The sequence below is a fragment of the Falco naumanni genome, chromosome 1 (assembly GCF_017639655.2).
Source record: "Falco naumanni isolate bFalNau1 chromosome 1, bFalNau1.pat, whole genome shotgun sequence".
In the NCBI taxonomy this organism is placed as follows: domain Eukaryota; kingdom Metazoa; phylum Chordata; class Aves; order Falconiformes; family Falconidae; genus Falco; species Falco naumanni.
The window spans coordinates 108,607,274-108,633,383 of record NC_054054.1 but is presented as its reverse complement, the minus strand read 5'-3'; the positions used below and the strand labels follow the sequence as shown (position 1 = coordinate 108,633,383).

Below are 26,110 nucleotides of genomic sequence, written 5' to 3'. Positions count from 1 at the left end.
CAGTACAATCAGACATGACTAACCTGAGACTCCATTGCATTGATGTAGGCCACAATCCACTTAAAGCCAGAAAAAAGGTCTCAACTGGAGGCATTCACGTGATGTGGTCTTCTTAAATGTAAGGAGAAACAGCTCAGGAAATCCAACTGTTTTATTGTGTGTAAAAATCAAGTGAAATAGCAGTACAAATAGCAGTGTATCTTTATAGTAACAAAAATAACTTCAACTTGAAAGCCTTAAAATTTACCACTGAATTCTTAACTTACAAAATTCAAAAGCAGTATTGTAGTAATTCCATAATATAAAAATTGTAAATAAGCATCTGCTGGTGTGTACAGAACAGTCTGAGATGCATTAATCACAACATACGTACATGGCACAGCAGTAATGTACTGAATAAGTTAGTCTGCCACCTCCTCATGTTCTATTTACAACAGCTTACCTGAAGACCGTTTAAGGAAAGTATAGCTTTGTATAAATCAACTGAAGGGGATTAAGAACTCCAGTTTTTGGATAACTGTAAAGCTAACTGGTTAAAAAGCCACTAGGATGCTAGATAATTAACTTAGTGTTGCATCAAAAATCTTAAATCCTGCGGCATGTTGATTTAAACAACGTAGTATCTTACCAGAAGTTTAAATTTGGTCAAGAGGCACTTTTGCAAATTACTGGCATATTCATCTCTTCCATCCAATAATCAGTGATTTAAGCAAAGTCTTCTATAAGACAGACCAAAATCCACCCTTCCCATTTAAAGTCTCAAAGTGGAATGAAGAACTGAAGACTCTACAGCTACGAGCCACTTTCTTGCCAAGTTCAACAACAGTGTTTTCTTTCCTATTCCATATTCCCTTCATTTAAACTTGATTCATTTGTCGTTACAAATTACTTGGGAACAAGGAGAATTAAGGTTTTACTCTGAACTATAGTGTCTATGAACTTTTAGTGTACTTCACAGGCATTAGTCTAACTTGTGTTGTAGTTGTTTCTTGTCCAAAGAGGCTACTTTTGCACACAGGGAATCTTTGTAGTAACACATAATGCCCCAAACCCTTCAGCATACTGCATCTAGCTAGCACACAACGTGGGATTAGTACAGTGCTCCTCCCCACAGCAGCATGCAACTCTAATTCTAGCATTTGCTAGAGTGGGAAGACAGGACAGCTCATTTCTAAAAGCTTCAGCCCAGCAAACCCTATATCCTCCACAGCAGAACATTTCCTCTTAAAATAGGAAGCTTTTGTGCTGCAAAAGAATCCTGTCAAAGTTAAGGCTTTTCCAGTTGCTTTCTTAAATAAGTAGGGTTTGTCCTGCCCTCCTGAAAGCCCTGACTACAATAACGTCTTACCATGTACCTGCAGGGAAGACTTTAGAGAGGCACTCTGCTGAGGGGACTAGATTTTACTACTGCCAGTTACACCAGAGGAAGGAAAAAAAAAAAGTGTTTACCACAGTTAGGAACATGCACTCCTTCCAGACCACCTGCTCCATCTAGTATTTGCTTCCTTGCTTGATAACGGTCTATATATCTCCCTCCCCAACCCTTCCCCAACTTGGCGATAGATTAGGACATCATGGATTGTTGCACAGCCTTCTGCAGAGATTGCCGGGTCACCAGCAACCGTACCACTTCTTCATTCCTTTTTGTCAGCCTCTTCCTAGCTTGGTCATGGGTCACCATTGTCATATCCCAGCCGTTCACCTAGGAAAGAAATATTAAATGAGGCAGGTGCATGGACTCACAGGTGTGCTATAACTGTTCCATCAGCACCAGGTAGTAGACATGCTTATGCCACAGCTCAGTTTATTTGTAAGCCATGCAGACTATCCTGGGAAATATCCAGAAGACAGTATTTCCGCCAGCAGAAACTCCCACAGTGTGCACCTAGTACTACATTAGTATTTGCCTTATCTTGGTGTTTACCTGCATGATTTTGTCTCCAATCTGCAGTCCTGCAACTTCTGCTGGGCCTCCTTCCGTCACCCTTGTGACATAGATACCCTGGGGAAAAAAATACTACGTGTTCATTGACTACATTCAGGAGCACTGAATACTCAAGGGCCATTCTGCTGACAACACAAAAATACTTTGCAGTATATTGCAGGTTTCTAGTTAAAAACAGATTTGTGCAATGTCAGAAAGTAGAAAAGGCGGACAGCTAACTTCAAACAAACTCAGTCTGCAAATGATAACGTGGCAACAGAATAACTTTAGTAGCAAACTGTGTGAGAGGACAGAAGAGATGCAAGGTGAGTCGAGCTTGCTGGCTGAGCTGGATATGCCCAGGCTTTTACAGAGGGGGCTGCTAGAGAAAACAACGAGCGCCTGACCTTGTCGGTCTTGTCTTCAGAGAAAGGGTTCTGAGTTGGATCCTGATCAATGCCGCCTCCGATGCTGAATCCCAGAATCAAATTGTCACCTTGTCGAAGCTTGTGTATTTCAATTCTTTGCTGAAAAGAAAAAAAAAAGATAAGACAGCTCAGTATTATCATCACTGGAATACATCTCAAGTGTGTTTCAGGCACAGATACTTAAGAGTCAGTTTGTTTTTCAGAGGTACTGTATACCTGTGCTACTACAGGTAGTAGCGCCTACTACAGCAGGCTGCATCACAGCTTGGTAAGCTTATGTATTCGTAAGCAGTGAGCTCTCAAAGCGCTTGGCAGCACACAGCAATCACACGGCACTCGCTGCCAGTCACATGCGACCTCGGTGTTGACAGCAGTTGGCTCTGAGCTGTTCTCAGCCCCACCACGGGCCAGCAGGGCAGGAGTGACATACTCAGGGTATGGCCAAGCTCCTCAGCTACTCGCTGCTTAACTGCTTGCCCCGAGATACAAGGGGAAGATACTAGAACCAGTGCAGGTCTCTTAAATCATGAGTCATGTCTTAATAACTAGCAGTCACTCACAGCTAGACTCATCTTGCTCTTACCCGTGTGCCTTGTTCCTGCCCAGCCCTATCAGCACGAATAACCTATTATTAGGGTGGTTCTTTTCCAAGATAACTTATCAACACTTCCATAATCCAGAGGCAGGTTCCCTGCTGTCTGGTGAACACAGGCACCTGACAAACGCTGTGCATTACCTAAGTGTTGTACAAATGCCAGCTTGTGCAATTCTTGTGCCAAGACCAAAAGCCACGGTCTTGGCTGAAACAGCCACCTGACCCTGAAGGTTCGTCAGGCTGATGGAGCGGGTGTCCCTGCTCACTGCAGGGCCTAGACCAGGTGACCTTCCCGGTCCCTTCCAACCCAAACCATTCTACGGTTCTCTTCGCACCGCACCCCCCCACCCGGCTCCTCGGGGCTGCCCCTCTGACACCCGAGCGCGGCTGGGCTCCGGCTCGCACCGCCCAGAGTGCCGGTACCGTCGGCACTGAGCCGGGGGATGACACAAGAGGCTTCTGCTGGCGCCGCTCCTTGATCAAAGCCACGGCTGCACTGGCACAGCCCCGCTTCCCGGGGAGGGCGGCGGCCCGGGGCCAGCCGGGGGCAACCCGCGCGTCTCGCCAGGCTCCGCCGGCCGCCACCGGCCCCTTCTCGTCCCCGGCAGAGCGCGGCCAGGCAGGGCCCTGGGCCGGGGCCCTGCCCTCACACCGGCGGTGCTGCCGCTCCGGGCGCGGCTCGGTGCCGTTACCCGGGCGGGCCGGGCTCGCCCCAGGCACTGACAGCCCCCGCCGCAGGAACTGTCGTCTCCACAGCCCGCGCCCCTCCTCCGCTCCGCTCCTCCCGCCGACAGCCCCAGCCGGCAGCTCCCACGGCCCCATCTCACCACCACGGCGGTGACCGGCTGCCCCGGCACGTACGACATGGCCCCGCCACCGCTGCCGCCGCCCGAACAAAAGCGCCTCGCCCGGCCCCGCCCCCCGCCGCCGCCAGCCAATCAGGTGCCGCCTCGCCCGCGGCGGAAGGCGCGAGCGCCGGAAGCCAGGCCGCTTTCCCGGCGCCCCCCGCGCCAAGATGCCTGACAGGAGCTTCCGGTGGGGAGGCGGGAGGCGCGAGGCGCGGCGGCGGCGGCGGTAGGTTGGGCCCGGCGGGGCGGAGCGGCGGGCCCGGTTCCTGCGGCGGCCCGCGGTGACGGGCGGTGCGCGGTGTCCCTTGGCAGGGTGCGAGGCGTGACGGGAGCGCCCGGCGGAGCGGCGCGCCGCCGTGGATGAGAGGTAGGTACGGGCCCAGGCCGGGGGGGGCGGCCGGGCGCGGCCGGGGGGCTCCCGGCGTGGCTGAGGCGGCGGGCGGGGGCGGCGGGCCCAGCTCCCCGGAGGTGGCAGCGCCTGGGCGCGGGGCAGCGCCCGGCCAGCCCGCACCCCGCCCGCGCAGCCCGTGACTCCTTCCCCCCCAGCCCGGCCGGCAGCGAGGCGGCGCCGCAGCCCGGCCGGCAGCCATGGCCGCCGTGGTGGCCAAGCGCGAGGGGCCGCAGTTCATCAGCGAGGCGGCGGTGCGGGGGAACGCCGCCATCCTGGACTACTGCAGGACGTCGGTCTCGGCCCTGTCGGGCGCCACGGCGGGGATCCTCGGCCTGACGGGCCTTCATGGCTTCATCTTCTACTTCCTGGCATCCGTCCTCCTCTCCGTGCTCCTGGTGCTGAAAGCCGGCCGGCGGTGGAACAAGTACTTTAAATCCCGACGGCCGCTTTTCACGGGGGGGCTTATAGGGGGGCTCTTCACCTACGTCCTGTTCTGGACTTTCCTGTACGGCATGGTTCACGTCTACTAAACTAACCAGGAGCCACGTTAGCTGCAGCGGTTTTTAACGAAGCAGGAGGACTGTTGCCAAGTTACCTACACAGCTAGGCCAGCTCACCTTTTACACTGTTGTTCATCGCTTGTATTGTTAATACTGTCAGTAAATTATGTCCAAGTACAAATGAATCGGTAGTACTGTTCTAATTAAATTGAATGTGAAGCACCACTTGGATGCCTCCCATGAATATTTGTTTGGTGGGTAAGGAATAACTTCCATCCCTAACGGCACAGCCATGGGGTTTGGTTAACGTGGCCCCTTGTATCCTTTGCATTTTGGGTAAGACACAGCAGTTAATCCCCTCGAGATTTGCTGCCTGTCCCTACATGCAAACGCCAGTAAAAGCAGTGTGTAATGCAGCACTCTGAAAAAGAATTCACTGACACAGGGAAATACTGCGCAGTAACATGTAATTAACTGTATGTAAAGATTCGGTACAGAAATGTATTTGAGTTGCAAACATTATCTTCCACAGTTGTTACATAAACGCTGTCAGCAAGTTACACTGTCATGGATGCTCCTCGCTGGCGTACACAGTGGTCGTTAAGCAATGCTCTCGCAAGTCAGACGCTTTGCTTCTTTTTAGTACAGTTGTGTCCCATGAAATGTAGATAGCCGGGTAAGTGCAGCGTCTTATTCCCTGCCAGCTTGGTCTGCACTGAACACACTCAGCCTGCTGGCATTTTCTGTGATTGAACAGTACTTTGCTGTGGTTCCATATGCCTCTGGCAGGAACAGAAGGGCAAATTCAACTACCTGCCGTACAGGTAACAGCTTTGCTATAGATCGGCTTTGCAAACCTAGTGTTCGGTTGACTTGCTTAGTGCAAGTATGTTTTCACAAAGAGGTGATATCTGCAACCTAAAACCCACGCTAAACAGAAACGCCATGGCGAACATTGCCCTAAAGTGACAAATTTTATTGCTGTACATTAAACACAAGGAGGCGGGGGGGAAAAATCAAACCTAAAGAAAAAGGAATCTGGTTATGTTTTATTAGCAGCAGCGGTTGTAGGAATTGTGTTAAACAGGTGGTATAAGGAGGGGAAATATTCTAGGGGATTTTGAGGGCCTGAAGACTTAAACTCAGGAAACAGCTTTGGTTGTCTACCAAGAGGATGGTGCTTTGTTAAGTTGAAACACTGGTTTCAGTAGAGCACGGTCAGCTTTACACGTTACGATGAGCTACTTGGGCTCCATGAGCTGTGGCTTGGCCTGATGTCACATGTGGGGTTCGCTATCTAGAAATTATTCAAACAGAATTAAGCTCTGACAGTCAAAAGCCTGTGCTGTAATTCTGACAGGCCTGACTAGTGCAGTTATGTGCATCTTTACTCATGTTTGCCGAGAGGAGAGACGTGTGGCATGAAGAGAGGCAGCATGGGATGTGATTGTAGCAGAGGTACATAGCTTATCCTCACATTATTTTAAGTCCACTATTTAATTCTATTTTCTATTTAAATGTTTGACTCGGTAACTCACTTGCATCTGAACAGAAGCAGCAGGAGTGGATGAGACTGGGTGGGGGTTGCTCTCAATGGCTGGATTCGAAGTTTGCCACTGCTAACAAGGGTGAATTTTAATTTAGAGTCAACCCGTACCTCAGAGTAACCACCCTGCAGCAGTTAGAGCACAGGTGAGTGCAGCTCGCTGTCCTGTTTGTGCGCAACACTTGGTGACAGCAGCTCCCTGCAGCACCACCCTCTATGGCTGCCCAAGCACTAGGCAAGGGCGCTGCAGCAGGAGTCCTTTAAATCTGCATATTCAAAGCGTGCACAGGAACAACCTTTAGCATGACAACTTCTGATCCATGACAGTGTGGCAGCATCTACAGAATACTGCTCGGTTTGTACCAAGCCGCGGTGTCAAAGCTTTCAATGAAGCAGGCTGATTTATTCACCTGCTGTCTTCAGGAGCTGGTGAGATGGTTCCTGTCAGCTCAGGCAAATGCAAACTTGCAACAATGACGTTCCGTAAGCACTTTTCTCTCCTGAGATTAGTTACATCCCCACATGAGCAGAAATTCACAAAGTGGGCTGCAGTGATCTTGCTTCTCTACTGAGAAACAAAGCGGCCCTCATTTCTTGGAAGTTACCGGAGTGCTGAAGTAGCATACATCTGTCTTCTAAACTTTTCCTCCTGTTGGTGTATTTGGCAGAACCTGGAAAAATCCGTTTCACCTGACAGAGGTCCCCTTCCCAGCCTCTGCAGTACTGTTCAGGGTGCTACAAGAAACAGCAGAAGGATGAAGTGTGCTGCCCAGCTTTCTCCCCACCACAAGCAATGGGTAAGTTACGCAGGAAGGACAGTCCCCAGCAAATGAAACCAGCCACTGAACAAAGGAGGAGGGAGAACCTGAGACTGTCCCTGTGCAGATACTGCCAGTACCATGTCGCTTTTCAGTGCATTAACACCCTTTTCCCTCCACTGTCAGCCACAAAACCATCTCCCTGCCTCACTTCAGAAATCCTCCTGCCGGCTGTTACCTGTGCTGGGCTCAAGTGTCGGTTCCCTGGGCCAGCTACAGCCAGAGCCGGTGGGTAGTGGGTGAGGTAGCTGGGACCCAGTGGCTGAACTGACGCTCTGTTCAGAGCTGCAGCAGGACATTCTGTTCCTGAGATGAGCTGAGCACCTTGTTGCAGCTGTTGCAAAGGCTTTGCCCAGAGGAGCACCGTTTCTAGCGCTATCGTTGCACAGCCCCCGCAGTAAGAGTAATGGCCCCCACTGACACAGGCCCAGCTGGCACGGGCGCTGAAGGACAATGAGCCCCTTCCCCTCCTGGCTCTGAGAGCCGCTAACTGCTGCCTTTCGTTGCGCTTGCCGACAAGAGCAGTCCTGCTGCTTTACATCTAAAGCTGCACGTAACACAAGCGAGAGCTGGAAGCTGTGGCCACAAGCCAGGGGAGCAGGAGACAGGTTGAACATCAGCCTCGGCACTTCTTGGAGTGCCAGTGATGTTTCTCATCATGGCTCTTCTGCACATGGAAGCAAAGCGCAGCCACAGGATAACGCTGGCTACCAACGTAGGTACACATACATCTACCAGTAGATACAAAAACATTCATTTGGTGCCTTCTTTTTCCTTTTATAAAATCCTTTTATAAATCCATGGTGACGACACACTGTTGCAAGCTCAGGATACCAGAGAATCTCTCAGGGAAAGAAGGGCGGTCTTTAAAGGACTTTTTTTCCCCTGGGTATCCTGATAATAGACAGCAGACCTGATCTGGGGTATCTCCACCTCCCAGTGCTGGTGTGATTTCACACCTGCATGGTTTTCCTGGGACACACGTCCAGCTGGCAGACCCATCACTGTGCCTAGAGCCCACCAAGCTGGTCGGGGCTCTGATTCCCGTTCAGCGTAGGGCTAGATAACGATTTCCTGGAACTGGACCTGAGGAAACAAGCAAAGGTGATGGGCAAGGCGAGCAGCCTATTTTTGTTTCAGGAAGCAACATGGGCAAGAGGTTCCCAGCCAGGCCTGCCCACCCCACCACAAAGGCTGTCACCCTCCGTACAGCTGAAGCCCCAGGTCTCAGTTCCACGAGGCTCTGGAGCCCTTGGAGCTGCCCCAGTTCCACCCCCAGCCATTACAGACCGACAGTGCAAGGCCATTTACAGTGCGACCATGACACAGCAGCTTCCTAACTGCAGCAAGGGATTGCAGAGGGAGGGAGGAGCTTGTAAACTCACTTGGAGGAATATAATTTCCTGGAATTGGCCTTTGTTTGCCATCAATGTTTACTGTGTTCCCGTATCTCCTTCTGCTTCTGTTAGTCATAACAATAAAACCATTATATTTAAATGCAAAAGCCAAGCCCACTTACTTTACTTCCTCATACTTCTTCCCTCGATAAAAGTTACTCTTTTTAATCAGATACAGCAGCACCAGGTCACAAAAGAAAGCTCCCTGCAAAGAGAAACAACTTGTGTTTTATCTTTAGAGTAGAAGAGGAAGTGTTCTGGTCTAATTAGCAATCAGCATTAATTAAAGAAGAATAACTTGTAGGAGCTCTATTTTCCTTCACATTCCATGTAATCTCAGGGGTATTTTGACTACCCCTTAGTACTAATGTACTAAGGTACATTAACAAGGGCCTTTAAGCCAGGACACAGACACCTGACTGCCCAGAGCAGCAAAAACTCTGCTGGAGAAGATAGAAACTAGCTGTCCTGCTTTATCCTCACATCAGCTAAATGAGGGATGGGGGTCCCAGCGTGTTACTTTAAGAAAACACATTCACTTACCGCTCCCATGAGAGCAAGCCCCGAACCAACATTGATAATGGTGGGAATGATGTTAAATTTCCCTGCCTAAAAGAAAAAAAGTCGTGAGGTACTCTGTGAAAGCAGCAGTCAAGAAACGCGCTTAACGGTGTGGTACAACACAGGGAAGCTGCTCGTGCCCATGACCATGTTTTGTTAGCAACAGGCAGGCACAGCCCCAGAAGGTTTGCAGTGGACAGTCTGGGAGGCCAGAGGTCTGTGTCTGCGATCCAACTGTCCATGGCTGCGTTCCTGGGCTTGCACCACCCCTGGCTTAGGCTTCTTTTTTCTGGGGCATAGTTACTTCTGTCAGACTTCACACGAGCCTGCTTTTAGGTAGAAGAGATGCTGACTTACGTGCACTCCAGGTCATCTTTCTTACACAGCTAGCTCCACATGGATGAATGGCAAGAGCCCTTTCCTACGCCAAGCCAGGGAGGCTGTTCTCATCCCAGAGCTGCCTTCTCACTGAGAAATGCCCCCTGCCCCCTTTTTTCTCTGCAGGCTCCAAAGTATTCTGGCCTGGGTCCTCACCTTGCCATTCACCATCACATCAAAGCGGATTCCATATGCTTTAATGAGCGTCCGGTAGTCAACCCCCTCAGCATCCCGGTAATATTTGGCGAACCTGGAATACAACAATGCTGATTTTAACTCCATCATCTGCCCCCTACACACAAGAACCCATCTGAAGTCACCTATCTCGTCACACAGATCCGTTCCCCTATCAAAACCAGCTTTAGCTTGCCACGAGCATGACTTCCACCCTCCCCTCCTCTCCAAGCAGTGCATCTGGCTGGGGCCGTGCCTGGCACAGTCCCGTACGACTTCACTGCCAACCTCCAGTACCCGCGAGCCAAACCAGCCCAGCTGCAGCACTGCACTGGGTTCTCCTCTTCACCTACCTGAAGTTGTACCCAGAAGAGACGGACTTTTCTGCAAACTTGTTATCCAGCCGGCTAAAAGAATAGTGAGGATTACATTCAGAAGGGGCTTTATCAAGATCACAGTTCCATTCAATCTGAATTCCTATCACACCACCCTTAACGAAAGAGAGAGACAGTGTGAGTTTTTTAAACTTAGTTCAATTAATGCGTCTTCAGATCTGTCAGATCCTTGGGCAAGTTTTCCCCAGGGATGCGAACAGCTGCACTTCTGGTCACAGACACGAGCACACAAACTTCTGGATGGGCTAAATTCATGCTTAGGATATTAATCACATTACTCTACCCACAACCCTAGCTTTCCCTATGCTGGTATCCTAGGAGGAGGTTTCTCATCCCAGGGCACTGATTTCGTTAATTTAGGTGGCTGTAACCTACTTCAGTGGAGATGATGCTCTTTTATGCGGGGATGAAGTTCACAAGTGCAGAAGCCAGCACAAAGCCTGCCCTCTGCTCGCCCTGCGCTTCTCGGGATGCCTCAGGCTGGCTCCATCTTCCCCACTGTGCTCTGCACACCGGGTCGCAGCCTGCCTGGCACTGAGCCCCAGGACTCCATGCAGAAACGTGTCTGTCCAGGGAAGCCTCCTGGGGTGTGCTCTGAGCAGAGGAGCCCCACTGGCCTTCCAGATTCCTGGGTTTAAATCGGTGGTGTACTAACATTGAAATTAAACAAAAAAACCCTGCTGGCAGGGCAGCGGTTTGGGAATAACAGACAACTGACTGAGCATCTCTTCCAGAGGACCCACATCCCCCTGTCTCCCATGCCCTGGGGACAGGATAAATGGGACCAGCTTGACTTTAAGCACCAGCATCTCTCCACTGCAGAGTTCCTCAGGCGGTCACCAGTGGCTCTCCTCATAGCCACCCAGCGAGTGGTACAGCTGGCTGGGAACACACCTGAGCCCGAGGGGCACTCCTACCTCCAAGGCCATTTCCTGGAAGTCGCTCCCAGCCCACTGCACGATGTTCCCCAGGGTGAAGATGGGGCAGTAGGGATGCTCCTTGCTGTAGTAGCAGCTCTTCAGGTAGGACTCATTGTTGGTGGCCAGCACGTTCATCCTGCACGTAGGGAAGAGGGAAATCCACCTGGTCTCCCTCTTTGCTTGCCTGCACAGCCTACGCCTCCCAGACTGCAGAGACAGGAGACTCCTCCAACACCCCTCGTGCACAACAGAAATGGTACCTTGTCACCAGCCTTGTCACCCTGTGAGCCTCTCTACTGCTGGCCTAGGAAAAGCAGTCTGCCCACACAAAAACAACCTCCAGGCCAGACAGGGACTAGGCCAGCTGAATCTGGGCTCAAGAAAGGACTCACAAGGAGCAGGTTGCCAGAGTGCTCCAGGGCCACCTGGTTTTCTCAAGGAAAAAAAAAAAAAAGATGCTAGAAATGTCTAGCTGAGCCTGGGAGAATAGCAAAACCACACTCCTTTCTACACATACTTGTTTTGTTCATATGTAGCAGCAAATGCAAACAAATATTTTTTAACTTGCATTTTCCCAGCCTTGTCCAGGCACCTTCATTTTTAGAAAAGAGGAGGAATATCTGGGAGCAGAAGCAGCTCAGGAAGCTGACTATGCACTGGCTGGCGGACAGATGCATCTGCCCTAGGAGCTCTGGCGCATCCCATGCTGTAGGAGCCATCGCAGACCAAATCTGGTGAAGGACAGGCTTATCCCAGTTGCTCTCTGAGGAGCTCCCAGCCCTCATTACCTCCTTGCTGCTGCACAGCCTGAAGCCAAAGGCCTCCTCCCCCCTACCCCCCCCCCACGCCTCAGAAGAGGGAACACCATCTGCCCATCCCAGCCCTCAGGCAGAAGCACAGTGGAGCAAACTGAGGTTACTGGTGCTGTGATGCAGAGGACAGAGGGATCTCCAAGCACCTGCACTTACTTGGAGAACTTAAACTTGGGGAAGTGGATTGAGTTCTTGATGTAAACAGTGAAGTTTTCTGCACTGCCGAGAAGTGGTTTCCTGGAAAAGAAGAGTTTGTTATCTATTTTACATTTGTGCCCTGCCCACTTGCTAGAGCTTGAATTGCCATTTTAGAAACAGCTAGGTTTCACCCCGGGGCACTAGGCCAGCCACGCCGCTTTCCCCACACTGCCAGCAAGGAGTTGGCAGGGAGCGCGCAGGATGAGGGACAGCCCTGAGCGCTGGAAACAGCCCTGGGACAGCCAGTGAGCGAAGCAGGGGGGAGCAGGGGGCCTGTCCTGCCAGGGGGCCATGCCGAGCTCCCTCCTGCACTTGAACAGCCAGCATTCAAGCAAGCGTCCAAGCAGAAGGAACCCAGGAACCATCTTGAGTAACATGCAAGCCAAGCAACCCAAGCTTGGAAATAGCATAGGATGGCCACGTACTTGGGCTTGGACCTTTTCTCCACTGGGCACCAGGCCATTATCTCACAAGTCCCTCTGATGCTGTCCCCGTCTTTCACACAACGGCCAGTTTTAACCCCTGCAGCACAGACATCACCAAAAAGGTCACACAGAGCAGCCACCTCCTCTCCTTGCCTACAGGGCACGTGAAAATCAGATGCTTTTCACTGCCACCCTAAGCCCTCCTCCCTGCTGTGAAAGGGCCTCTCAGCTGGAACAACCAATCTCTTGTTGCTTCTCCGAGCAGCCCGGGGTGCTCTGGCCCAGCCACCACAGAGCTGTAAGCAAGGCAATCATCTTAATAAAAGACAGTAAAGAAAAGAAAGTCCTTGCCGCTCTCTGTGATCAGAGATATCTGGAGCCGTAACCAGGCTGATGCCTCTGAAGCAACATGACTCTACCACAGTGCAGGAGGAGGGACCCTTCTCTTACCATTGCCAGCCACCACTGCTTTCCCTGCCAGGCAGTCCTCGTCCTTGTAGCACAGGGCGTTGGGGATGCTGATGCTCTGTGAAATGAAAGAGGGCAGAAGTGAGACCGGTGACAGGACACGGGACTCAGAGGGGTAAGAAAGAGCTGCTGATGTGGGGTGAGCTCTCTGTAGGATGGTGAATAGTTTAAACGTGCAGCTGAAGTGGTAACCGTAGGTTGTGCAAATAGCTCAGCGGTATCACACCACCAGCGACACCATGGCTCAGCTGCAGCGCCCTGCTTTTGGGCTCTGCTCAGTCTGGAGAGGGACGGGCTGGGGAAAAACCCTGACACCACGGAGCACTCACTGAAAACAGGCAGGAGCCCACAGTACTTCACCTGAAGAGATAACCCCACCTTTGAGTTCAGCTGCAAGCTCTCCGAGCCCCAGGTTACCCCCCTCTCGGCTGCACGGCCGGCTAACGCAGCCACTAGAGGACAGCCGTGTCCTGAACCAGCACGCTGCGCTCGCCGCCCGGCTATATGGAAAATTAATTTCTGCTGCGTGGAGACAACACTGCCTGGATAGCCAGCGTCCTCCCCCAGGCTCCATCCCATTCTGAACCACAGAGGACAATTCAACACAACACAGAAAGAACTTGTGCCTCTGGTCCATCAGGCACGTTCTGGAAGGTACTAAGCACCCTCCCATGTCCTGAAGGTAGCGAAAGCCTGAATGTCCAGCTCTTCCCAGGATGGAAAACTCTTAGAAAGTCCCCTCTACCTGTAACTAGGCTGAGTCACCTCAAAGTTGTTCTCCCATGGCTTCTTGTGACCCTGAGCAATCACTGCTCTGGTCTTATCCCCAGCTGGGCAATGTCCAACACCTTCAACTAAAGCCAGCAAAACTCCTCTACATGATCAGTGCCTCTGGAAATTAAGGCAGCTGAATCTCCCAGGTTTGCAGTAACCAGCCTGATTTTCACAACTGCAATACTACACTACAGAAAAAAAAACGTTCGCCTTTCATCCTTCCTGTAGTCGTTGCTCCCCAGGTGTCCTCTGTCAGTTCTTACCCCCAGTTTTGTAGGGGTCTGGGAGCCAAGGGGCTCAGTTCTTCCTACCTCAGGACACGTGGCTTGCCTCTGGTTTGGGGTCACAATCAGATTCGTCATGACAAAGAAGACATTTTCACCCTAGAATAAACAAAGTAAGGCAGGAAGAGTTAGAAAACCTGATTTACTCTTAAAGTACCTGTTAGAAGGAGGCTGCAGCTCTGCAGAACAGCAACGCCTCCCTCCCTCCTGATGCTCTTCAGGCTGAGATACAACAGCACCCTGTGTCTGGATACTTGTTTGGACGAGGTTGGTGGGTCTCTGACTTAAGGGGTTCTGCTTGCTGGCTGCTGGGCAAGCACTTGTCCTCCTTTTCCATAAGGACATGGTGCCTGATCAGGGATCAAAGGCGCTGTCCCACTGCCGAGCCAAGGTGTTTGTTCTGAGCCAGGATCAGGCTGGCCGCCCCAGCTGTGCTGCTACAAGCCCAAGCTCGTGGAGCAAGGCAGCAGGGCACAGTGCAGGAGCAGACTTAGGGCGACACTGTGGACGTGATAAAACAAAACAAAGCATTTCTAGCACAGCTGTAATAGAGAGCATGCAGATCCCTTTATCAAGCTGTCGGGATGACTGTCTGAGACATGTAAGGTGAGACTTGACTGCATTTTCATCCCTAAAGTCCTTATTTCTAGCAAAGTAGTGTTTCCTCTGTATTTAGGCAAAGCCACAATATGCACGGCTGACTCCCATTTTGGTGCCTTCCTTTCTTTGCACATTTATAGATTCCATTTGGTCCCTTCCCTGCATTCACCAAGAAGTTAGAACAGTTAACTTTTGCCCTTAATGGTTTCCCCTTAACAACCAACCACCAAAGGAAACCACAGGGAAAACAAGCCTGAAGGCAGTTCTACGGTCAATGAGAAGGGAGAGAAAGCAGCTTACCATGGCACTGTGGGTGGAGGCTGGTTCCCCACTCAGAAATGAAATCAATGTCAAAATAAACCACGTGCTTCTACCATTTCTGCTCCATACCGTGTGCACGTGGGCAAGGGAGGAGGGTCAGCACCAAGCAGCAAGTACAGAAACACGGGTTGTCTCCTGACAGCCCCCCAGCACTGGGGAGCCTGACCCTCACCGTGCCGAGGGGGCACACATAACCATCAGAGCCAGCCCACGGTCCTGGCGTGAGGCACGGCAGCCCTGGGACAAAAAAACCCTCACCCACAACAGGAACCAGCAGTGTGTCCAGCCCCGCCGTGTGTCACACCGGCTGTGTGCGTGAGCAGGCACCTGGTGATAAAACACACGAGCAGGAGCAAGCTCGGGAGCCCTGACCCCACAAAGCTGCTCTGAACCACAGCAGGAAACAAGACATTTCTGCAAACCTGTTGGAGAACAAGCCCAAGAAAGCAACAAGTGAAGGATTCACCAGGTGAATCCCTGCTCTATATTAAGCTTAATCCCCAAGTGCCACTGGTTCACCCTGTCCAAGGGCATTCGCAGCCCTCAGAGTGAATTTCAGCACACTGAGTACATGCTGTTTGTTCCGGAGTCTCTCAGAAAACCCCTTCCAACACACAGCCCTGCCTGTTGCAGGCAAAACCCAGAGATCTCCGGTTTCCATCCATGAGAACAGAGCTCAGTGCTCTCGCAGTCGCCTGGCTCACTCTCCTTCCCTCGCTGTGCTTCGCATGGGGTGCATTTATCCCACGCTCCACCAGCACCCTGGGACATTGCTACACCTGCCCCAGCAGGAGGGACAGTCAGTCAGCAGCTGCACTGGTGGGCTCAGGATTGCTGCCCACTGCTCTGGGGAGGAGAAAGGGTTTCTCCCAGCCCTCACTGCCTCCTGCTCCGCTAGCCAGGTCTCTCCGTGCAAACCAGCCCACCCAGACCCAGCAGGACAACGCAGGACTCTTCCTCCACAGTGAAATGAGACAGATTACGCAGCAGCTAGCAAAGCAAGTCACTTAACGTGCTGGTAGCAGGTGTTCAGATACTCCTAAAAACCCAAGCAGAATGCATTTCATGGCTGAGCCGAGACATTCAGCAGACAAACAGTAATCAGCACATGGAGCAGGAAACCTTGTGAGATGTCTGCATTTGCACCCCCAGGTTGCTCAGTTGAAGTTGCTGAGCTTCGCTGTGAGCCCCGGGTCTAACATCACCGTGGTTGCTGAAGGCTGATGCACACCAGAGAGACTGCAGTAATGCTGGATTTAATGTTGTAGCCTTATTAAACAGTCTCATTTGGCTTCATGATGCCATACCCCAGACATCTGCGTCGCAGAGCACAGCAGCAGAGGCAGAGCTGGCTATCTTTACTCAGCACAGCATGCTACAAGGCCTCCCAATAAGCCAACAGCCAATAACAGGGCCATTGAGTCACAGGAGAAACATCTGACCAGTTAAAATACAGGTCAGCATCACCATTTCATTTCTGGGTGTGCACACCAGCCACCTGCTAAGTGTCCCAGGGCTTCCACACAGCTTGAACAAGAGGCACCGCAAACACCTGCCTGGCTTCCTGCTGCACAGCACACGTCAGCCTGGGACTGAGGCTTTGCACTGGAATTGGTGGAGATACAGAGCACAGATCCACAGGTCTGAGTAAGAGTGGGCTGCAGCAGGAGGAATGTGAAATGTTATTCTTTGTACAGACAAGTAAATTGTTCAATTTACAGCTTTCTGCCCCATCAGCACAGGGGCACGATTTTCCCCTCGCACCTTTCCATGCACACGGTGGATGCTGGCAGGGAAAGCACAAACAGCCCCTGGTGAGCACAGCTCGGCAACTTCCAGCCTGGTGCTGGGCCACGTCTGCTGCCAGCTTCTCCCCTTATGCATCAGCCATCTCACCTCGCCCAAGTGAGGGAAGCAGCAAGGCACATTTAGCCGGACACATTTCAAGCAACCCTCAACTGCACCACATTTTCTTTCCATCTCCCCCGTCCATGCCTGCCACAGCCCAGGAACAGAGGCAAGCAGATACTTTGCTCAGCTGAGCAGTCCCACCGAAGTCCACAGGACTTCTGCTTGCAAGGTTCTGCTTGCCAAGTATCACAGACCTTTGCAAGAGAGACAAGGCTGCTTTGATGTTTGCTGAAAGGACCTAAGAGAAGGCACAGCATTGCTTTCTTGTAGCCCACCTCCTGCTTATTCACAGGAAGGACCTGGATATGTCACTTCAGCCCTTCTACCAGTGACCACGCTGAAGGATGTCTTTCTAGCTGAACAGCAGAGAGAACAGCAGCGGGGTGATGCCAACCTGCGGAGGGATGACGTAGTCTGCAACATCCCACAGCCTCTCCCCCAGCTCCGAGGTGTTGGTGAAGGCTACCCCTTTCAGCTTGGTGATGACAGAGCTCTGGAGGGACGTGTCTGTGTCCTGATAGCCTTTCTTGACAACAAACACCCACCTGTGAAGAACACATCAGGTGGCAGCATTAGCAAGTGGGGTGAGGGAACAAGTTAACCAGAGAAGATTTACACCAGGGCCAAACACCATTCAAGGGCGAATCAAAGCATGTCAATGACACCAAGCTCTCTGCAACTACTACTGCAAGTTTATTCTAAACTCTCTGACATAAGCTGTGCTTACCTACAGCACTGGAGAAAAAGTCAGGACCAAGATCCCCCATGCAGGGAAAGGTGTAATAACTGCTCACGGGGTAAGAAAAGCCAAAGCCTCCACCTCCCTGTCCTGTGCTACGCTCAGCAACCTCAGTGGGAAGAGGGGAGGGGAGGGCTCTGTCTTCCTCAAGATGAAAAATAATATCAGCTTTTGCAAGTTGCAGTGAAGCGTGGTTGGCTTCACAAATACGCAACTGACTCCCACTTTCGCAGCCTGCCATTAGGTTACTGGTCCAGCAACAGACCACGGCTGGGGAGATGCAACTCCTGCAGGTCACCTGAGTATTACTACCACCAACCTGTAGGGAATCCTCTCAGATGGAGACAGGATCTTTTGTAAGCCAGCGCGATGGTAACAAACCTGACTGCACTCTGGCCTCTGCGCTGGGCTTCAGGCTTCTCACTGGCACACCTGGAAGGGCTGCTGCCTCGCTAAGCAGTCCAGGGAAAAGCTTTGCTTACTTCTTCCCACTGGAAGCAGCAAGAGCTTTGTATCACTAGGTGAAAACCTCTCTGGCATAAACAAAATGCTTCCAGCTTCCCCGCAATACTGCCCAAGTCACCTGCCAAGACAACAAATCACCCAGACCCTTGAAGAAGCTACGGGTGCCGGGGCAGGTTTTGGCAGAGGGATGCAGGCTGCATCTGCTGGCACAGCTCCCCTTTGCAGCCCGCTGACCTGGAGTGCACTACTGAAACGGAAAATGCACTACAGAAAGCGAAAGCATCCATCTCGGCTGAGCAGCACTGATAAATGCTGCCCTTCACCTGCTACTGGTGATAAACCTGACTAATTTCCCACCACTGTGAAGTTTCCTACTTTCCCGTTTTCCCTGAGAACACTCTTCTTCTCTCCCAGGAAGGCTCAAAAGCAGACCCTTACATTTTCTGCAGTGAATTGGGGAAAAAATGGCAGCTGCTTGCAAGAAACAATCCAGAGGTGTTTGATGATCAGGTGATCACAATCCCCGAGCCAGCCTCTAAGCAGGTACAAGGGGTACATAATCAAGCAGTCATCAGACTAACACTAACCATGTCTGCAATAAGCTGTAAGCCCCCAGCCACAAAGCAGTCACTGCAGGCACCATCAGTGACAGTGCCAAAGGTGTGCAGAGGCAATAGATGCCTAGTAAAGAAAACAGCCGGTCTCTGAACGCTCACACAGTCACCGGTCATGCTTATCCCTCTGGGATGGGAGATATGTCCTCAGCAATGTTATCTACAGGATTCCTCCTCTAGCAGCTAATACATGCCAGACCACTGAGACTTCATTTCTGCCGTCCTAACTAACACAGGCTCTGGAACTGTACCTCTTTCTATAAATAAACCCAGCACATAAAAATGACTCTGCTATATTTAATCAGTGAAAACATGAGGTGTGAGAAAGGTGAAGGGACTCAGTACAGACAGTGAGGGGAAAGAATTATGAATCACATTCTGAAAAGCCTCAGAAACTCAGGAAGCAATGACACAGACAGCACATAGGCTGGATAATTCCAGGTCTGAGCCTGCAAGCTGCAAGGAGTATTGCTGTGCTCATTACATGTCAGTGTGACCAGCCTCTTGCAGAACTGGGCCTTTTCTGAGAAGTGCTCTGGCTATCATCTCCATGCCAACTCACCCTGCTCCAAAATAAATGCATGGCAGCTGACATTTGTGCTGCCTCAGCCTCCTCAATCCCCGCTGCTGCAGCCCACTCCAGCAAAGAAATCTGCCGCTTTGTGCTGGGTTCGCTCCCCTTCAGGCTCGAGCATGTCACGCAGACAACCCAGGTTTGTCCCAGGGCAACCATGGCCATAAATGCTATCCTTCCTAATGAGTCAGGTATTGAGGTTTGGCACTATGCCCACCAAATACAGAAATAAAGGCGTAAATAATGCAGTACAAAGCCATAGTGCCGTTTGATCTATTTTTAACCCGACCTTAATCTGGAAGGTAGAACTAAATCCAGAAATCCCTAGCAGGTGAAAAATCAGATATAATCTATTAGACATTATAAAATCTAGCTGTATAAACAAGTATAACTAGCTGCATTCGAATCCTAAGGCACAGCAAGCTGTCACTGTACGCCAAGTATCCTACATTCATCTTCATCACAACACAGCAAGCAAACACAACCGCAGCAGTACGTGAAACGCAGGGTGATTCTTACCCCACCAGGTACGCCAGGATGGAGAGCTGCACCACTCGATAGAGAACCCCCACCTTCTTGTTCTTCGCAATGACGTATTTCTCTGTTTTGTAATCAAAAAGCGATAGAAATAAAGCCTTCCAAGCCACCTGCCCCATGCTCCCAGCTTGCTCCGTACCCGTGGCTGGAGCTGGCAGCAGCGTTTGCAGCAGCTCACATTAACCACACATGCTCTGCACGGCAAACTGACACACCAGCCCCTTCAGAGCAAGAGGCTGATCTCCTCCCTCCCGGCAGCTGCTCTCAGGTCACAAACCAGCAGCTGCACTAGCACCAGAGCCTGCCTTAGCTACCTCCCTGCTAATTCATCCTCTGGGGAAGCCCCCACCTCAGTTTTGCCCCCAGGCTTCATTTCTCCCCTCTCAGTCACAAAACATTTATAATGAAACATGTTATAGCCTGAAGTCATGTTACAGCATCCAAGGTGACAGAGCTAGAGTCTCTGTCAAGTATTAAAGCCTTTCTTCAGCCTTTACGTGATGGCAAAGCACCTGGTTAAATTTTTCATTTCTTATGCATTTGTGTGAGCAATGAAAACTTGGGTCCCTACCAGCTGTCCAAAATACCTGCCTGTCTACTATATCTTCCCAACTTAAAAAAGCCGACAATCCAACTTAAGAAACTAATAAATAAATTCTGCATGTGGTTAAGGGATTAATCACCATCACATCTCACTCAAATGCACAGCAAGTGCTGAGCTAGGCACATATAGATGCCAAACATACAGTCTGATGCAATACAGAAGGGAGAGGAACAGTTTAACTTTCACCGAGATAAGAGTTGTTTATTAGCCTGTAGTGCAAGAGATAACTCCCAATATAACAGAGACATTGCACATGCAAGGACATGAAAACACCATCACTTAAACCAAGAAGAGCGGACACTGTCTTCTGGCTCAGGAGGGAACGAAACGAGCTCCGAGATGGAAAATGAAGTAAGCCTGGATCTTCCAGCAGCCTGGCTAAAAGAGCTAATGTACCTCACCAAGAGGAGATCCAGCAGCAAGCTGGGATCCAAACTGGAGTGTGCCCTTCCCAGTGGGATCCTGTACTTGTGCACTGCCAGGAGATGCCTCCCAGGGGGTTCTTCTGGGGTGGGACTGCCCATAGGCTCTAACAGAGACATGAGGTGGTGTGTCAGTGCATAAAGCACAGGGTTTACTGTGTTCATGCATGAGCACCCAAATAGTTCACACCTGAGCACCCACAGTTAGCTCACAGGGCTTTGTCTTGAGATTACATGGACTGCAGCTGTGATACAGGCTCAAACACAGGTCAAGAGAGTGGGTCACGCTATGGAGGCAGTGCAGAGGTGGTCCAGCACACGCACCTCTGCCCACGCAACTCTCTCGCCAGGGAGAATCATTCTCAAGACCTTGGGTTTTATGAAAATTGCATCCTTCATCCTCCTTAAATTCTGTTTTATGGATGTTTAAATGGATGGATCAGATCTAATGTGACAAGGTTGCTCGAAATCACAAGAGAATCACAAACAGTGTATTAACAAATGAAACACTATCCTCAAAATACCTCCTTTTGTCCCTCATCTCACAACCATCCCCAGAGTTTCCTTCTGCAAAGTGGAAAAAAATCCCATTTCTCCAGCAACTGCAAAAGTAGAACAGAAATCTGCCTGTGGCCTCCTTTTAACCCAGCAGCTGCTGCAGTGCCCACTCCAGCCCCACGGCTGGTGGCCATTTCTGCACATGGTTCTTCCACGCGGGGCCCCTGGTGTGATGGGCAGGCTGCTGAGCGAGCTCCCACCTCCCGTGCACCCCCTGTCTGCTTGGACCCAAGATGTGGGAGCCCCTGGGGCTCAGGGTTAGCCCCAATCCTGCTCCCAAACTGTGCAGCCTGCCTTCAGCCTTAGCACAAGCCAAGGGCTGGTCTAGCTCACCTCTCCCGCTGCCCTCGACCCTCCCTTACCCTATTTGTGTACCCAACGTGGGCAGCCCCTCTTTATCTCCCAAAACATGTTGGCTGCTCCCCAAGCCTGTCCTGGAGCCCTCCTTCTCACTCAAGCACCTGTTACTGATCCATTACTCCTTAAACAGTATTTGCCCATTGTCCCCCACCCCTGCCTCATCAGATGCCTACAGACCGGACAGTGGCTAATCCCAGTCTCAAAGATCCTCTGTGTGGAAGCCTGAAGCACAAATAAAAAGCTTTAAAACATATAATAACCAAAGCAGACAAAACCCTCCAGGAAAACATGCTCCTGCAGGGAGGAAGGAGACCATGGGGTCCATGAAACCAGAAACAAGTAAGGAAGAAGGTAGGCTCTGCCCATCTTCCCTTGCCACTGCCCAGACCCCAAAGCCAAGTGGTTTAGCGCTGGGGCTGGGCACGGGGAGACTGACCCAGCCTCAGGAACATGCCTTTATGGAGACAGAAGCATCCTAAAGGAGCTACCACCTGATCTTCTGCCCAAATTGCTCCTAGGTGAGACACTTTGCTAGGGTAAGCAGCTGGGTGACAGCTAAGCACCACTTCTGATGGTGGGTCTGGTCCCACCAGAACACCACCTGCATGCCCCGGCCCTGCTGGAACTGCGCCAGGGACAGGACCCAGCAGCGGGTATATCCCACATCCCAGGACTGCCTCCACCATTGCTCCTACCACACGAAGGACACCCAAGCTCACAAAGTATCAGCAGAGACAAATCAGCCCTTGGTGTCTGGAGACACCCCCACCTTCCTCATCTTTCTGGGTGACTGCACAGCCTAAAATCAGACCAAGACACTTGCCAGCAGTTAAACAGAATGTTACCTCCTGGCCTGGTTTTACATAGTGGCACAGACACAGGGCTGCTGTGAGTTTTTGTAATTATTTTCCAGGTCAATTAATGTGAGAAAGGATTGACACAAGCTGGAAAAAAAAACCCATTCCTTAAGAGTGAGAAATGTTCCTGCTATAGGTGTGACCTGAAGATGTCAGCCAGGTTTGATCACTTAAAAAAAAAAAAAAAAAAAAGATGTAAAACATAACTTTCCTTAGGGTTTTTTTGAGCCATCAAGTAGAATCACAGTTGCAATACTTGTTTTTGAATAAGAAGTTTCAATTTGTATCAAATGTACCTCAGAATATCCTGACTACTGCTCAGCACAGGCTAGATTTGTGCTGACAACACTGTTTCTGGCATGCCTTTTCTGATATTGTTGTTACCACCTTCTAGTTTTCACCACCTTATTTTTTTTCTTGCTGGAACTTGAGATTACTGGTGTGTTCCTGAGTGTCTGTGGGTTGTCCAAACATAAGCAGTTACATTCACGGGGATGGGGGTAAGTAACTAACAAAATCTAATCATAATCAGTTAAAGACAAAAAACCAGTAGTTTCTCTTAGTCCTTCTCAAGGGACTGAGGCTGCATCTCTTCTGCAAGGTATCTTGAATTTCCCATGGAAAAAACAAATTCTGCTCCTTTCCCATGAGGGTTATTTGCTCAGTCTGGAAATTCTCACAGGAAGGATTTCTCCTCCAGTACTGAAACTCTCCCTTTCTCTTCTTTTTATTCCTGGCATGTTACACCTACACTCAATTCCTCATGCCGTTTCCCGTAATTGCCTTCTCATTATTCACACGTAGTCACAGAACACAGTCCCTGTCTGCCCAGACTGCTCTTCATCTACATTTCCATCCACCCGTCAGTAGCTCTTTGCTGTTAAGCCGCCCCACAGCTGAACTCAGCCCAGTCACGAGCCTCTAAATGCCACGTAAAGGGACTGTGGAAAAAAACCTTAGTCCCCTGCCCTGGCACAGTGGCATCTGAAACACAGCGAGGTCACATCTGTCTCTCTGCGGTATTGTAACACAGAAACATTTCAAGATCAGCCCAACACTATCTTTCAATTGCACCCAAAAGAGACCACGTGTTTTCCAAGCAATGGCAGGCAGTTCTGGCCAGCACAGACGTGAACTCACAAGTGACTGCCCCAGGTGCCCGTTGTAGGCACTTGCCTTGTTTGCTTCCAGTTCCAAACAATCACCCCCGGGCATTAATTCTCCCAGTGATCCCCACCCCACCCTTTACTGAGCTACCCAGTGCGACAGAAGACATCCACTCCCTGAGACACGAGGGCTGACTCAACATGCCGAGGTATTTCTGAAGCACTGGAAATGCTCCTGCAGCAAATGCTTGAGTGATGCAGATGCATCATCTTATAGAAATAGGCACCAGACCAGCTACAGAAATAGAAAGGAGACAAGGAGCAGAGGATGTAAATAGGAGATAAACTATTTTGGCAAGGAAACGAACAGTGGAAATGGCAGAGGTCAGCTCTCCCTATCACTGTTTTTTCCTCACAATATTATACTTGTAGGTCAACATCTAAAAAAGAAAAAACAAGGTGAAGGAGCTGAACAGGTTAAGAGAGGAAGTTGCTTTTAAACCACATCTCATGCACAGAGAAACTCATGATGGATTTGGATGCAAGAACAAAGAAATAGGTGTGCAGCCTGCAGTGAAAAATGCTTTGTTCAGCTTCTTTTCTAATCTTCACTGTGACTTTGCGGTGTAAATAAGAAGTGGGTTGCCACTTGCCAATGAAAACCTGACAAAAATCAGCCTCAGTATTTGTCCTCCTAACTAATACCACTGCATACCCAGCCACAATGGAAAACTTCCTTGCAGAAGCTATTAGAAAAACATTCAGCCATTTTTGCCTAGAAAGGGAATCTGCAGAAAGAGTCTTTCTGTCATTATCCACAGGAGCATCCAAATCTGTCTGCAGAAGTGAGAAATGGAAGCGTGCTGAAGTTCCACCAGAATATATTCTCTCTTTGATTCAGCTCATCATTTCCAAGAGTCATTTTCAGCTTTTGAATGCATTCCACGTTGCCCCCCCCAAGTCTTGAATCTCCTATACAGTGTGCTGGAGGTCTCGTTATCATTAGCCAGAGTGTTTATCCACTTCTCTCCCCCAACCCAAGAAGGTAAAGTCCTTGAGGAAGAGGACCAGAGAAGAAAGAAAAATACTGCACATCTAATGAAACAAATCCATCGTGCCCTTTCTGTGAGGGAGCTGGCACTGAATCAGATAACAGAAATTAAATAAAAATGCACATAAAACATTGCTAAGAGATTGAGTGCAATGATAGCTGAAACAGCAGCATTACACAGTGCTGTACTGCAATGTTTTCACCTTCTAAAGCCAGCCGATAAAAGCATCATCGAGGATTAAGAGGAGAATGTTAAATCAAAGCCTGAAAGCTGAACGGTTTTAATAAAATGTGTATTCATATTAACCACTGACTCAAAGGTGAAACCCTGCTCTTGAATATACCTGACAAATCAGTCTTTTACTTCTTTACCAACATATGTCATTCCTGACCTGGAAAGGCATGAAACTGGTCCTGCCTTGATAGCTCTATCAGAGCTCACCTTGCTGCAAGTGCTAAGGAGGCACTTTCATTCCTTTTCTTCACCTTTGTCACACAAACAGTTAGAAAGTCCAGACTGAGACCTCCCCCCCTTCCTCCCTGGCATTGCCAGCTGGGAACTCTTTCCAGCCATAGGAAAAGATACATGCTGCTCAGGCTTGATCCCCAGAGGAAAAGGTTTCCTGAGCAGCACCCTCAGCCTGGACCTGACCTTGCCTCAGCTTTGCAGGCTGGTGATGCTCTAAGCCAATACGCGTTACCGCTGGCAAGAGGCTGATGTCTCCCAGCTGTGCTGCGCATACTGGAGCTGGTTTAGCCAAGCTGGCAGAGAGTCGAAGCAACCTGCTTGCAGCAGCGCAGCTCCATTCCAGCTCATTCACCCTGTTACAAGAGACAGGAAATTTCTCTTTTGAGCAGCAATTCAATTAGCCTCCAAATAAAGCTTCCCCAACAGGCTCTCAAGCCCAGCAAAGCACTCCATGGCTCCTATCTGATGATCTTATGTCAGCACCCTGCACTTAATAATGAAGAACTACTTAATGCCCTTTTCCTGATAAGCTTGCTCGAGCGTTGGACTTCCACTTCACTTTCTCCTGCTAACCACCAGGCCACTGCACTCCCACAGTTCGACGCATGAACTATCAGCTTCTGAACACGCAGAGGGAATTATAACTCAAGGCTTGTGAATTTTCCTGGCATGAGAGAATGATATAAGTAGCTGGTATCACCCTTGATTAAAATAGCATTGCAAAATGCATCCTGTCCTCCCCTTCAAGGACACAATTAAAAAGCTATCTCAGATACATCAGCCCTTGTCAGTCACCGCCTACCTTCACGCCTCCTACTCCTTGGTCATATCACTGCAAAAATAGCCAGGTTCTAACAGGCCAAACTCACCTGCCAGAAGCTAATATCCAAACGTGGACTGATGGAGCCAAGCCTGACCCAGAGCTAAGACAGTTGATGGGGCAGATGATAAGCACCAGTCAATGGGTAGAGAACAACCCTGGGCTAGCAGCAGCATTGAGAGTCGTCCCTCCCCAGCAGAGCAAGACAAAGGTAGAACAACAAGTCCCTCCAGCCTAACAAGCGGTGTTGGGAGAACAGACCCGAA

The 26,110-nt window shown here is 50.3% G+C and overlaps 4 protein-coding genes across 17 annotated transcripts in view; 1 reads left to right on the top strand and 3 right to left on the bottom strand.

Moving 5' to 3' along the window:
- Positions 1-133: 133 nt before the first annotated feature.
- TAX1BP3 (Tax1 binding protein 3) lies at positions 134-3,900 on the bottom strand. Its single transcript, XM_040617660.1, has 4 exons — positions 3,775-3,900; positions 2,332-2,451; positions 1,925-2,002; positions 134-1,702 (listed from the first exon to the last, which is right to left on the bottom strand). Exons 1-4 carry the CDS (start codon positions 3,811-3,813, stop codon positions 1,565-1,567), a joined length of 375 nt encoding a protein of 124 aa, XP_040473594.1. The 5' UTR covers positions 3,814-3,900; the 3' UTR covers positions 134-1,564.
- Positions 3,901-3,965: 65 nt separating this feature from the next.
- Positions 3,966-4,911, top strand: EMC6 (ER membrane protein complex subunit 6). Of its 2 annotated transcripts, XM_040617679.1 has the most exons (3): positions 3,966-4,021; positions 4,108-4,162; positions 4,342-4,911. In XM_040617679.1, the coding sequence occupies exon 3, from the start codon at positions 4,384-4,386 to the stop codon at positions 4,714-4,716; it is 333 nt and encodes a 110-aa protein (XP_040473613.1). In that variant the 5' UTR covers positions 3,966-4,021; positions 4,108-4,162; positions 4,342-4,383; the 3' UTR covers positions 4,717-4,911. The 2 variants fall into 2 exon arrangements, with proteins under 2 accessions (XP_040473613.1, XP_040473603.1); XM_040617669.1 differs by having other exon boundaries at positions 3,994-4,162.
- A 225-nt stretch (positions 4,912-5,136) lies between these two features.
- Positions 5,137-20,304, bottom strand: P2RX5 (purinergic receptor P2X 5). 12 transcript variants are annotated; one of them, XM_040617462.1, is made up of 13 exons: positions 19,580-20,297; positions 17,063-17,213; positions 15,016-15,084; positions 13,864-13,935; positions 12,761-12,836; positions 12,311-12,407; positions 11,844-11,924; positions 10,873-11,011; positions 9,914-10,050; positions 9,543-9,636; positions 8,991-9,056; positions 8,570-8,652; positions 5,137-8,136 (listed from the first exon to the last, which is right to left on the bottom strand). In XM_040617462.1, exons 1-13 carry the CDS (start codon positions 19,714-19,716, stop codon positions 8,061-8,063), a joined length of 1,278 nt encoding a protein of 425 aa, XP_040473396.1. In that variant the 5' UTR covers positions 19,717-20,297; the 3' UTR covers positions 5,137-8,060. The 12 variants fall into 12 exon arrangements, with proteins under 12 accessions (XP_040473396.1, XP_040473389.1, XP_040473414.1 ...); XM_040617455.1 differs by lacking the exons at positions 12,311-12,407; positions 15,016-15,084 and adding an exon at positions 11,268-11,308 and having other exon boundaries at positions 10,873-11,112; positions 13,816-13,935; positions 19,580-20,304; XM_040617480.1 differs by lacking the exons at positions 12,311-12,407; positions 15,016-15,084 and adding an exon at positions 11,268-11,308 and having other exon boundaries at positions 10,873-11,112; positions 19,580-20,301.
- Positions 19,581-26,110, bottom strand: part of LOC121098834 (transient receptor potential cation channel subfamily V member 2-like) — a 53,219-nt gene continuing 46,689 nt past the window's right edge. For both annotated transcript variants that reach the window (XR_005831361.1, XR_005831362.1), the window contains one exon: positions 19,581-19,661. The gene's annotated coding sequence lies outside the window, so the exon portion shown is untranslated. The remainder of the gene's footprint in view (positions 19,662-26,110) is intronic.

Coding starts and splice junctions, on each gene's coding strand:
- TAX1BP3 (XM_040617660.1), bottom strand. CDS start 3,813: ATGTCGTACGTGCCGGGGCAGCCGGTCACCGCCGTGGTG. Junction 2,003..2,331: donor CTGAAGACAAGACCGACAAG/GTCAGGCGCTCG, acceptor TTTTTTCCCCAG/GGTATCTATGTCACAAGGGT. Junction 1,703..1,924: donor TTGGAGACAAAATCATGCAG/GTAAACACCAAG, acceptor TTTCTTTCCTAG/GTGAACGGCTGGGATATGAC.
- P2RX5 (XM_040617455.1), bottom strand. CDS start 19,716: ATGGGGCAGGTGGCTTGGAAGGCTTTATTTCTATCGCTTTTTGATTAC. Junction 11,113..11,267: donor ACTCTGGCAACCTGCTCCTT/GTGAGTCCTTTC, acceptor GTTGTGCACGAG/GGGTGTTGGAGGAGTCTCCT. Junction 9,057..9,542: donor ATGTGATGGTGAATGGCAAG/GTGAGGACCCAG, acceptor TTTTTCTTTTAG/GCAGGGAAATTTAACATCAT.
- EMC6 (XM_040617679.1), top strand. CDS start 4,384: ATGGCCGCCGTGGTGGCCAAGCGCGAGGGGCCGCAGTTCATCAGCGAG.